General features: G+C 35.3%; 1 protein-coding gene across 1 annotated transcript in view; it reads right to left on the reverse strand.

Annotated features, from left to right (window-relative positions):
• LOC120637866 overlaps positions 1-2,399 on the reverse strand; it is a 57,229-nt gene extending 54,830 nt beyond the window's left edge. The window contains exon 1 of the mRNA XM_039909908.1: positions 5-2,399. Coding sequence (XP_039765842.1) covers positions 5-2,399 — 2,395 coding nt within the window. The remainder of the gene's footprint in view (positions 1-4) is intronic.
• Positions 2,400-14,139: the final 11,740 nt, after the last annotated feature.

Genomic DNA, 14,139 nt, shown 5'->3' on the forward strand with positions numbered 1-14,139 from the left:
TCACCGTGCACGTCTATTATATCATTTCTCATGACTATTTCTAAATCAATAGTTCCTTTTAATGCTTGAAATCGATCCGTGCTTCGCTCTAAGCGATTACTTGCGACGCTCTGCCTTTTTTCTTCACTGCTACTAATACTGCTATCTTCCGGAGAGTAAGTTAGACAACGTCTTGATGTTTTATGTTCTAACACAGGTGTCATCAACCCATTTGATAGTAAATCTACCTCTAATTTACTTGTTTTACGAGCTCTTTCTTCACTGAGCACATTACTGGACCTTTTAAGATTCGGTAATGGAGTAATTGGGCTGGGAATCCCATTTTCTAATGTTAAACCAAACAATTCTCTAGATCTTTTGTTTTGCACTGGTCCGTTCGTTTTGAGACTGCTGTGTGATACATTAGACCTTATTGAGTTGTTTAATGCATATCCCTTTTCTATAGGTACAATTTCAGAATATGCTGCACTTATTGGTTCACATAGTGAAGAGTTTTGTAATTCTATTGCCGGGCTGGGTAAGCCCATTTCTAAAGTTAGAACCAACGAAGATTTAGAATCAACTTGTTTCTGTTTCCAAATACTATCGATACTTACGGTGGATTTTTTTCTGCGAATGCATTTTTGTCTTCTCCATCTACTATTTTTACAATCTCTTAGTGCAGAATATAAGTCTGGTGTTGATTCAGATGTTACTAGGTCCAGATTACGTTTTTCATTTAAAGAAGAGTTCATTGATCGCGATCTATTTAATGACATATTTACACGATCATAAACATTAGACTTATGGTTCACATCCACACATTTATCAGGAGTTCTTACTTCTCTTTCATTATATCCATCACCATCGTCTAAGATGAATCCTCCAATAGGAACATTCTTTAGTAACTTATCGTTGACTCTATGAATTGGAGCTCTCTTTTTAGTGGGTGTAGTTTTAGGAGACACTGAATTTTCTCTTGATAAGTTCACGTATCTCGCTTCTTTTATTAAATTTGTCTTCATTTCAGTTTGTGGTTTCACAAACAAATCTTTAATCGTCTCGATTGTAGGAATTTCTTCTTCAATTGAGATTTTATCTTCGGGTTGCATATTGGTAAGTATTCTTCTTTTAGATTTTACTATTTTCGTGCTTTTAATTATGTCTTCTATCATTCTTTCTAGAGTTATATCTCCCATTTGGGTAGTTGAAACGGTTGACTCTGTTGTACTGTTAATAGAATCTTTCCCAAGAATAAATTTATTTTCCATTTCTGTGGAGCTCTCTTCATCTTTTAATGGAATCGTAAAAGGAATATCCACTTTTGGGAAAAATTCAGTAATGTCGTTGTTACAAACAGCTCGTTGTGACTTAGTATGCGCACTCATAGTGCTAAATCTAAGAGCAGCTAGTTTTACAGACAATGGCGTAATAGAAGGAGAACAACCATCCCGAACTAAAGAATGAACATCTTTTTTATCAATAGAAGGAGATTTAAAAGAACTTTCAAACTCATTAGATTTTTTTCTAGTGCGTTTTAGTGGCCTTATATTTGTTGGACCATCTTCCTTTTTATTAAAATATAAAGGGTTATCTGTAAACATACAGTGACCAAATATAGGTAAAGTACATTTTTCTAAATTTGTTTTATCAACTATAACGGGTTTTTCAACACAATTTATGACTAAATCTTTGTCATATTCTATTTCCACTAGACCTTCACTTGCAGTTTTTGTTGTACTTACTGTTTTTTTATTACTTATTTGCTTTGCTATTACAAATGAACTTTTGTTACTACCTGAAGATGAGCTTAATCTTTCTGATAGCTCATTCAATGATGGTTCAGAAACACTATGACTTAGTTTTGGTGATATTATTAAACTTCTATCTTGCTTGATTCTTCTTTCTGATTTATAAATACAACTATTCCTATTAAAAACTACGTTATTATTGCAGCTGGTTTCGAGTTTCCTCTTTTTAGCTTCTCTAACTCTTCTACTATACGTAGGAGGAGTAGGAGGTAAATCTGGAGGAATATCGTCTTTCGATGCATTTCGATATAGCATTCTTTTTTCGATATTAGGATTACCAGAGGTAGGGGTAATGTTGCTTACGTCTTTTAAAGCATTGCTATCAATTTTTTTCATAAAACCTTCTCTAAAGTGATTAGGCGTATTGCCTACACAATTAATGTTTTCTTTATCCACATTGCGGCAGTTATTTTTCCGAGCTGCCGCACCTAAAGACCTTCTCTGATATCTGCTGGGCTTTTTACTTTTTTTTACAGTCTGTGCATCTAAAGAACGTCTTACTTTATCGTCGTAAGTTTTGTGAGTGTAAGGTTCTGCTTCATCTGTTTCGTCATCGTTGTTTATCTGTATATCTTGATTTTTTTTACCATATACCGTCCACTTAAGCATTTTTTTTATCTGAAACAAAGAAAAACTAATTTTAGTAATGTTAAAGTTGGACTGCAATCTCATCTGATGGTAAGTGACGAAGCTGTCTATGAAGTGGGCTATCCTTTTATTTATTTATCATATCTAAACATAGTCGCATTCATGAGGCTCTGTAGCAATATAATAAGTCCTTTTTTGGACCTATACCCATATTTTTTCTTAAGCTTTGCAAAAGTCCACGAATTTTGACGCGCATAAGTATTAGGTAGATATTTAAGTTTAACTTTTGTAAATTGCTTTTTTTGGGTTGATTTTTTTTCCGGCGTATCTTTTTGAAAGACTTTTAAAACTCCTTAGTTTTAGACTGTAATAAAATGCTGAATTAAAAATTTCAATACAAAGTAACTTTAAAGAACTCGTAAGATCATAGATTATTTGCTAAGATTTCCTTCTGCAGCCTCATCATCAACATTATCATCAATTCAACCGATTGACGTCCACTGCTAGCCATAGGTCTTTTGTAGGCAGTTCCAAAATCCACGGTCCCGGTCCGATTGTATTAAGCGGGTTCCATCGACCTACGCGGCGTTTACTGATGTGGGGTCGCCATTCCAGCAGCATAAGACCCCATTGCCACTTCAGCTTTGTGACTTGCTGAGCTATGTCGGTAACATTTTTGATTTGATAACGTAGATACTCTGTTAGCATAGCTGTGTCTACGTCCGCTGAGTGACTCTGAGCCTTCTTATGGGGCTCATAAGAGACCACGGTCTACAGCGTAAAGGGAGCTATTTACACATAGATAATTAGTTAGATTATCTTACAAAGTGCGAACCTAATACACTATGTATAACACCGTAACATATAAATCTTTCAACAGTAATTGCTTTTAGATCTAGTATAAACTCCATAAACTCAATATCCGGAACAAATGGCTGAATGGTCTTATGATGCAGAGAGTAATAAAATAGAGCGGTTGGACAATAAAAACGGAAATTATTGTGTCATGCGTTATAGCCGTTTCTTCAGTGTATTTTCTCTCATCAGAAGATAGTCGATATACTCGTAATTATACTTTATATCTTTGAAATACAGATGTCTCAAAGATATAAATACTCGTGCTTGTGATTATATTATCTACCCATTTTTGTAGGACAAATACATAAATTTATACTAACTAAGCCACAGCTCTAGTAACATAGATATAGGTGTATCTTTAACCAACTGCGAAATAAGGAGGGTTATGTTTTTCGGGGTGTATGAATGTATGTTATTTCTTTGGCACGCCCTACGGCTTGACGTATTTATATGTGAGTGGTGTCAATATATTGAGTGACACTGTGTACATAATTAAAAATATATATATAATGAAGAGAGAAACAAAAAAACCGACTGCGTTAACATCTGCCATCTTTACTTGACAAAGCAGAAATAATAGCACGTTAAAATTATTCGGCCTTTGTCATAATAGCTCAATATTGTTATTTGCGCAAGCAAGATCATTATAGACACGACGAAATAATATTAGTTGTAAGTCTCAACCACAAGACATGGCACGCTTCCTTCTAAAAAAAAACAAAATATATAATTTTGTTGAGTACAGCAAAATATTCAAATCAAAATCTTTTCAGTTCTTTAATTAATAAAGTGGTTTTAAATTTATTTTTAATATATTTCGTTTATCTATCCACTATCATTGCAGCTTTAAATTCACACTAAAACACTTTAGTAAAAAAAAAGTAGCAACGTTAAATAAGCTATTACAGAATTACAGAATTAAAATGTATTTAACGGTTAGCCGCGTTCTTCATCTGGATTTATTAAAATGGATGAAAAGGACTAGCAGGATAAGAAAGGCCCGTTAGAAAATAAAACGGTTACTTTTTATCAATGTCGTGACATAGTCTCGACTAGGCGTGAAATTGTCCCACAGCTTCGTTGTTATGTTCATAGCGGACCTGTCGAGAACGTGACAAATCATAATGTGACACAGAGATGACGTGACAAACGTGTGTCAATTTTAATAAATCGTCGCAAAATGAGTTACTGTTATGTTCCGTAAGCAATGTATTACTGTTTACACTGTGCTCTATCATTTTTTAATCTGGGTTTCTCTTTGTTTTCATCCACATTTAACTTCTTTTAAGATAAATAAAATTTGAACGTTACAAGCAAAAATAAACTTGCAGTGCAATACACTAGACTACGCAAAATAAGCAATTCATTTACAGGAAATTATATACAATTTCACAACCAATTATCGGTTGATATGTTGGGGATGTCTCTAAAAAAGTTCGAAGTTTGTAATTAGCGAAAGCTTATAGAAAAGTCCTATTACAGTATGAAGGATACCGGAAACGATAAAAAGCTTGGGTGTCTTAGCAGGTTGGTTAGACATCTAAGCTTTTATTTTCATTTAAATATTTCATCTAAATATTTTCAAATGACAATGTCAGATGGTGATAACAAAAAGAACGCCCGGCTTAGTTTGTTTTATAATATGATTCCTAAGGTGATTTTGGATTTTTGATGAATTTCTTCGTGACAAGGTTGCTTGGAAGCACCCAGCTCCGCTTTCATCTCTCACAAGATAGAAAAATGAATGTTAAAATGTATTTGTAAAAGGTGTATGTTGAAAAAGAGCAACTGCTGAGTTTCTTGCCGGCTTCTTATCGGTAGAATCTGCCTTCCGAACCGTGGTAGAGTCACTACAAACAGACAGACTTGACGTTTTAAAAGGGCTTATATTAGGCCTACTTGAAATAAGTGAATTTTGAATTTTGTTAGCTTCTTCTTAGACCAGCGCGCTGTGGAACCCTCGTGGCTTTATTTTTAAGTTTACTAATGTAGTTATCGCCATCACTACTCACTACTATGTGTACATTTTGAATGTAATGAACGCATCATAAGTGCCATCTATGTGCCTATTTGAATAAAGAAATATTTGACCTTGACTTTGATTAGTTATACTCGATTTTATAGCATAGGTTGGTTTGCTAAGCCGGTGAAGCCGTGATAGCCTATACAAGTGGTTACTGCTTCAGCTAGAGTAGGTTATAATTTGGATTCATTTGAAAAACAAATCTAACTTTCTGAAAATAATTGTCGTAATTCCGTAAATTTTAATAATGAATTGAATGCTAAAACATAATGCATATACAAACAAGGAACTAATTCTGATATGAAAGGAACCAGCCAAAAGGGCTTCCCTAATCCCTAATCAACTCGATCGTACGCCAAAAAAAGAGAAAACTAATCACTTATGAATATAATATTAAATAGTCATTCTCATGCTAACTTCGTACTAACTCCCGATTCAGAAATCCTTACAAATAAAACTTTTGTTCGCACTCAAACATGGCCGATTTCATCTCGGTTACGCGGAGGCAATAATTCATATTTCCCGCTGTACCAAATTGACTGTGTAATTAGAATCTTGGCGCGATTTATACCCGCTATAGTCTGACAGACACATGCTGCGTTCAGAAACCAGTGTGTACACAAAACGGCCCTGAAGAATTCGCGAGCTAAATACAACACCGCAAAAACAGGGCGTACGACTTGGTCCATTATCCTCTCCCTAGCTTTTCAAATTACTATTGAATTTAAAGATTTCTCCCGTAGCATTTTTTAATATCGAATGCACGTCTCGACTCGGGAAACATGGGGTCCACGAACAAAAGTTTCTTATACGACATAGGTTACTTTGCCGTCAGCTTATATAAAATTTCTGAACGTAGAAAGGAATAAGGTTTAGATTTATGTAAAATTCAAATATGGAATTGTATGGTACGTGCTGTGTGTCAACGGCATTCGATTGTATGAAACGGAACACGTTTTAGCGGATTTCGATTTTGGAACGTCCGAAGAGTCACATTAAAAATACCTATTGCTTCTTTCTTTAAGTAAATATGAACTTAATAGCTTTCGAAATAAGGTTTTATGGAAGCATATAAATTTAAGAGATGCGGAGATTTTAGTCAAAAGAACAACCGGCTTGTGCCAAAACGGATACTTTTATGCATTGTAAAGAAATACACTGTTTCAACAGTGGAAGTAGATCTTAAGTGAATCTTAAGTTCACTTATTTCTTGAGTACCTATTTTATCACATTTGATTTGCACTCGAAAAGAAAAATTTCACATGAAGCTTAGAAGCTAATAGATCTATTAGTTCAATGGAACTTATACTTGACTTGAATATAGGGAAATTTTAGTTATAAAGTTTAGATTAGGTACACTCGGTATTACCCAGAGACAGTTGATAAATTTTTAGGATTATTGAAATTCGATACACGTTGAGTGCATAAGTCGGAGCTTTATTATGAGGCCCATAGTTAGTGTTACAGTTATTTTGTAAAGTGGTTGAATAATAAAATAAACGTAAAACCCAATGTTTGACGTTGGAAGGCGACAGGTGGCGTTGTCAATGAATAATTCATCCCGGTCACTGTGCGTTGGCACCCCCCGCCCCGTCCTACAGGACAATGTTTACTCGATTCCGGGGTCCGGGGACATACCTTTCCTATGCATTTGAATAAAATATACATTGAATTGGTTAAACATTTCCGCGGTTTTACGCATGGATGGTTATTTTTTTTGTTGTATGTCGATGAGCAATGTTTGCTGCTTTTAACAGGAATAATTGACGGATAAAGGGAAGGCCACATCGTCTCGTTCCGCCTGCATCCTTAGCGGCGTTTAAGTTTAGACTAAGCAGACATCCTAGCTGATGGTAACTTCATAGAGCATGCAAGGAGCACGTCATGCAACATGTTGCCCTATGTTAAGAAGAAGAAGAAGAAGAAATACTTTATTGCACACAAACATGAAAATTTACATAAAATATAGAATAAACAAAGGAACAAGAATTGTAGGCATGCAAATGCGGCCTTATTGCTGCAAGCAATCTTTTACAGGCAAACTCTGGCAGAAGAAAACCAACCGAGCGGGATAGTGCAATTATATACACATATAAATTCGAAAATAAATAGACATACATAAACATAGATATAAAATAAATATATATATATAAATATATAATTATATAATGAAAGAAGAAGTTAAGCCTCATGCGCCTGGAATTACTCTGGCAAAAGCGCCCTTCCGACCGGAACACAGCATTGCAACAGTGGCAGAAATAAGCATGGCAATAGTACTTCTCCGGAAAAGCGTCAAAAAAAGCTCTCCTACTGCTTCTTCTCATTTTAGCCTAGGGTATACCCCTAAGCCATCCAGAAACAAAACTTGTACCCCGGAATTTTAAATGGATTCCGCTCTACGATTCCATGATTATTGTAGTCAACTTTTACGAGACCGAATAAGTAGATTTGGAACAAATCATACTAGGCACTCTGTTAATACATGCAGGAACTTCTTAAGATTTAGCTATCATATGATGATAGAGACCACTCTATATGTATCAAATTATAGCAAAATCTGATGACATGCTCTATCATCTGATGACATGGTGATAGAGTGGAGTCTATCATCATTATCATTTTAATATGCCACAGTAAGGTACATGCCTCCTTTATTAGAGGCGAGAGGGATTTATGCCTGTTTTTCTAACGTTACACAAACTCTTATATTGTGATATCTAACGACGTTACGACTCAGGATTCGCCGGTCGTAAAGTTTAAAGGACTGTTAAACTGACACTTTTTTTAATATTCCATACGAAAAATCAAAATGAAATACAAATTTAGAATACCAGACCTTATGGCAAGTAGGGTTAAACGTTGCCTAGTGAAAATAGAATGGTGAAAGGTAAATTTATGCGTTGGAAGAAATCTTTAATTATTGGCGTTATAGGCATTGTGATGTCCGTGGTTAGTGAACATGGGTATTACAGATTATTTTCTTAAATAACTCCTCCTTTTACAACAGTATAATGTTGTGCTTATTGACCATCCTACGCCATCTCTCCCACGGCTAAGAGACTAGAGTCACTGGTAGAGATCTCTTATAGAGATAAGCGTTTCCTTGTAGACATATTTTCTTGTAGACTCATAAAGCCACATCTTTGAGTACTAATTAAATAAATTAAATAAATAAGTCACGTGCTTGCAGCTACCGTCACCTCAAATCTGCCGTGGTAGTACACACTAGTATTGCACAAAACTTGACTTATTAACGTAATATAATCATTGTAATATTGACATGAGTACTGCAAGGTACGAAACCTTGCAGTTTTTGCAATACTCCATAAGGTACTTCAATTGTTGAAGTCAAGTCAACGCAGCTGCCACCCCCTCGCGTTAAGTGCCTGCAATTAACTACGATCGCTAAACGTAGTATTACAAATACGACCTGTTTAATGCATTATTTTTGTTAGCTTTCGAGGCGAGGAAGGCATTCATTTACTAATTTATTTAACTATGAAAGTTTTTCGCTAGCTTACTGACAGATAAGTGGCAGATTTGTTAAAATTCTTTTTAAGGAATTATTAGGTATATTTAGGTAGTTAGTCCTATTTCTTGTTACCATCAGTGATTTTTGAGTCACGATTGGCCCCTTAATATCTGGTCGCCCTAGACCATAGCTACTGGACTTTAGGTCTAGCTGTCATTAGCGTACCAGCAGCACAAACGGCTGATTCTTTGAGCACGCTAGAGTTTGGACTTTAGGTCTAGCTGTCATTAGCGTACCAGCAGCACAAACGGCTGATTCTTTGAGCACGCTAGAGTTTTGTTTTTTAAACATACGATGTGTTAAAGTTTCATTTTTCTACTTGTAGCTGCGGCTAGCTGTAGCCCGCGACTCTGTCCGCGTTTGTTTACGTTTTTACAAAATACCGTTGGAAGTTTATTCGCCAGAGCTTAAAATTATTTATTTATTTATTCACATCTTACATTACAGGAAAAAGTTATCCTAATACGACAATGCAGCATGTTATGTAAATTTTAATAATATATATAACAATAGTGTATATGATAAAATCCAAATCGCTATATTTGTGAGTTTACTCAGAGTGCAACAAAATAAATCCGTCTTCTCGGCTATCACATTGAGGGTACGGAGTGCGCGCGTCAGTGGCGCCTCCTTCAGTAGCTTGGTGCGCCCGTTCGGCACCGCCAGCAGCGATGGCCGGTTTATGAATACGTAGTGTCTACCCAGCAGGGCTAGAATAGGCAGGAGATAAAAATTATATACCCTGATTATATCCCCCGACAGGGGATATAATTAACGTGTCCATCTGCTAAAGCACGGGAACATGGAATAAGAGACGTTTACTCCCGTTTATTATTTACATCTATATTATTTGGATATTATTTCCACCTGTGGCGCTTATACTCTGAGAGTTGATAAAGCTATGGGAGAAGAAAAAATGTTATTCTTTCCCCGGGGAGATAATTGTCTCCTGCCCTTGCTAGCCGTGCATAGCGCCACCTACTTTTATAGGTAAATGTAAAATTTTGTCATTATTCCTATTGCGGCTAAGACTTCTATATGTCACAAATGAACTATGTGGAAACGGTACCTTTACGTTTTTCTAGTATACAAAGTATCCTATGTGAAAGGTATGTGTATAATATGAAAATCGATAGCAACGCCTTCCGTATGTCCATAGATAGCTATTTCATTTTACGTTTTTAAATCTGCGAGTGATCGCTACGTACCGATAAAGCCGCAAAATTGTACATCTCTTTGATGTTAAAAAAACGTAATTCCATTCATCAAAGTCGCGTTTAAACATTTGCGTACACAAACGTTATTACTAAACTGCAGCATTTTGTTTATTATTACATCGTTAGCATTAGCTAAGACTGTAATTATAATAGTTCTTTTAGGGTAAACTCTAATTACAATACCTTTTAACTTCATACCTAACTCGTATAAGGTGTGTAGGTTTAATTTGAGGCTTGATGTCGGTGGTTAACGTCGTAACAGTATGTTCCAATAAGGTTATCTATAATATTTATCTATAACTCCGCCATATGGCCCCTAACTTCGCCGTGTATATGAATTAAGTGAGAGGCGATGTTTGATGTTTCGTTTGGTAAAATATGTTTACATGTACGTTAATTTTCATAATATACTAGCGAACCCGACAGACGTCTTCCTGCCCGTTAAGGAGGAGGAAGTGGGTGATAAACACACGTACAGATTTTATGAATGAATGAATGAATATACTTTTATTGCACACCACAAAATGTACATAGAAAAAAAGGAAAGTATAACAAAACAACGTGTACAATTTGTTGGCTTTATCGCTTCATAGCGATTTCTTCCAGGCAACCAATGGCGAAGTTAAAAAACAGAAACTAGTTAGTAACAGATTTTTTGAAGTAAAACTTCTTTAGGCGCGACTAGGGAGTGACTCAGATTTTTTTCTGACGGAAGTAACGCTTACGTCAGACGTCTGTCTAGTTTCCGCTAATTAAAAATAATAATTTGGATTGGTCGTAAGTATATGTTATATACTCCACGCTTCTTGACTTATACGCTAGCTAGTGGCAAATATCATAATCAACTGGGATTATTGATATTTTCAAACGGATCAATTGTGAATTGCAAAGTGAATAAAAATTCAAAACAGTTATTCTATTTAACAAATGAAAATATTTATAAAATGAAATAGTGAATATGAAATGAAATGGTGGAGTCCCAGGAACACTTTACTCTTTCATTAATAATTTAAAAAAAATAATTTCTTCAATCGCACGTGAATGTTACACACACACACACTTTGTTCTCAAATTGTGGCGTCGTGTGTGCTATACTACTATCTTCTGCGATTGCTCGTTGTGATCGATCGCTATGTTTCTTTTACTTTGGGACGCTGTATATCAGAAATTAAGTGCAAATAGAATGCCAGTAACTTGTACAAATAGTAACTGTAATGACACTTGCACATGTGCAAGGTAACGGACGTCATGTAAGCGATACAGCAAGAAACTCGTGCGAGTGTACTTGCTTGTTGGAACGCAATGATTTGCTTGCGATCTCCGTATATGGAGTCTTTTCTATTCTTCTTTTTACGGGGCCGTTTTCCGCACGTAAGCTTTTAGCTTGTTGTACGTTGAAGTCTTCCCCGCTTGCTTCTCCAGCCAACTAAGCTTCTGGGAGAAGTAAGCTCAGTCTTTCAGAAAGCTTTCCGAGGACGCCCAAGTTACTTAAAGACCTTTTAAAGGTTTATTTATTTATTGATACACTTAATTTGTATACCACAAAAAGAAAAATAAATGGACACAACAAGAGGAAACTTAAAAAGTAGGATACCAAAGGCGGCCTTATCGCTTAGAGCCTGGAAGGGATTCCAGGACCATAGGATTAGGAAAATCAAGAGAAGGAAACCGATTGGTGGTTGTTATTATTACATACATAATTACGTATAACTTTACACTAATACTTATCCAGATTACACACATTATTTTTTTAAATATTAATATTTAATAATAATAATAAATATAAAAAATAACAAACAAATAGACTAAAAAATAAAACTGTTTCCATAACCAAACACACTAAAGTACGATTGAAGTTAAAGAGTTTGGTAAAGGCTTGTTTGTTAAAGGCGTGGTAATGTTGACCAACCAGGCTATTATAATGCTGAGCCATGGTCTACGCCAACACAGCTGTTGAGGGACAGCTTTTTATGGAGTGATAACTTTCTTTAAATGCACTTCCAATATTGGATACCAAAATTTTGGACGGGTTGCCTCCTTTATTACCACTGCACAATATTCGGCATCATTGTATTGGATAGGTCGAATTGACCTCTTTTATTACGAGTACCTACCACTGCACAATATTGGGTACCAAAATATTGGATGGGGTGAACTGACGCTTTTTCATCACCACTGGACGGGTTGCAATATATGTTAAATAATGTATTTATTAAGATAAGGAAATCAACAAAAATAAATGAGAAATAATTTGACGAAAATATGGGCATGGTACCCAAAATGCTGGCGCTATTGCCCTTTTGAATCGCTAGACTTAGCCGTTGGATTAAATAAGCGCCAGATTTAGGGTCACCAGACGTTAAAACCAATTTTTAGGAGACGATGCGACCACGGGCTCAGAGTCTCATATACAACGTGTAACAGAATTACGAAATACTGTTGGTATACTGTTGGTAAGGATTCTTTAGTATACTTCATAAGGAATCACCCCGTACAAATATAAAATCAAAAGAAGCATCTTTATTTTTCCATACAAACGAATTCAAAACAATCTAAGTGTTTACCTACTTATGACAACCCTGTTGAAGATAAAAGACCGACACGCGCATAGAACCTACGCTATGCAACACGTACCTAATACACTTTATTAGGTCACTTGGTTTTAACTAAGCATGTGATGTTAGGGCTGTATCTGATTTCTTTCAGTAAAAACTATGCCAGTAGTTTGCTCAAAAACTATTAGGTTTTTGGTTTAACAAGATAAGCGCGTGAATTGTATTATTTCGGTTTTCATTAACACGGTTTATAATATATATTCATATATCTTATATTTTTATATTGTAGTTAGTTTTCTCGAAGTTCTTGGCACAGTGGTCATAAAAGTGATAGGTCCCGAGTTCGGAATTGCCATATAAGAATTCCTACCGACGACGCCGACTTAGCGATTTAGCGTTTCGGTAGGATGCCGCGTATATACCGATTAGGGGTACAGGTTTAATATAACTGCCAACTGCGGTTATAAGTCACACGCGAAATCACTGCTTTCTAGTAACATATTTTCAATTTCCTCAAGGTATACTCGTGTTTTTTCAAATTAACAAAATAGAGAGCAGATGCCGTTGCCGAACCCAAAGACACCTTCCTCTTTCAATTTCACAGTAATTGTTCATCTCACAATCGATGCCTTACTTGCCAGGATATATGGAGTAATAATAATTTCAATTGTGCAATCTGGAGCAGATCCTAAATCTTCATTGTTAACTTATACTCCGCGATATCTTTTGTTGTTTAAGGAAGTGTGCAAATTTGACAATGTAGATGCGCCCTTAAGGTTCGAAAGGTCATGGATTGCAGCTGTCTGCACTGAACTTTATTTTTTAATCTGTAAAGGCGGTTTTGACGTTGACATGCGACGTGAACTTTATTCTTTTTCTTCGTATAAAGGCAAAGGTAAAATTGGTTCGGCCCGAGTTCGGTTTTTTTAAGAACCTTCATGTAAATGGTATGATTTATTTTTGACAACAATGACTCCTTGGTATGGGAAATTTACGAGTAGATCGAGGGGCGGGAATATTGGATACCTGAACTAAACGTTAGGTTGGTTTAGTTATTATTATCAGTCCATTTTAATTCTACATCTTTAAGTTCTTCCGTTGGCAAATAAATGTATCGTTTTAGTTAAATTATTTAGATTTTTTAAGGCTCCAATTTTTAAAACGCCACATTGGTAATCTGAACTTTTAAAGGAAATAATTATTAATTTAAAATTTCGATAGTTTATTAAAAGTCTGCGATAAAATATTAATGTGTTCACATGTAACGTTTTATAAATAGAAGCCTAAATATTTTTTTACGATTTCCTTATGTAGATACTAAAAATATAATTGAAATACAAAAAAATTGCAAATTACCGCAGTATAAAGCTAAAATAATTGATTATTTTGATTATCAATTTATGGAAGATAACGCAGCGGTGGAATTAAATTACATTAGGTATTAATACTACTAAATAAAGCCTTTAGTTTAAGTAACTTAAATCCCTGAAATCTCCATCTTAGAAAAGCTTCGAAGATCATTATTATAAAGACGAGACGTCTTTATAATAATGATCGCCGTTATAAACACAGATTT

Source organism: Pararge aegeria, chromosome 4 (genome assembly GCF_905163445.1).
Source record: "Pararge aegeria chromosome 4, ilParAegt1.1, whole genome shotgun sequence".
NCBI lineage: Eukaryota > Metazoa > Arthropoda > Insecta > Lepidoptera > Nymphalidae > Pararge > Pararge aegeria.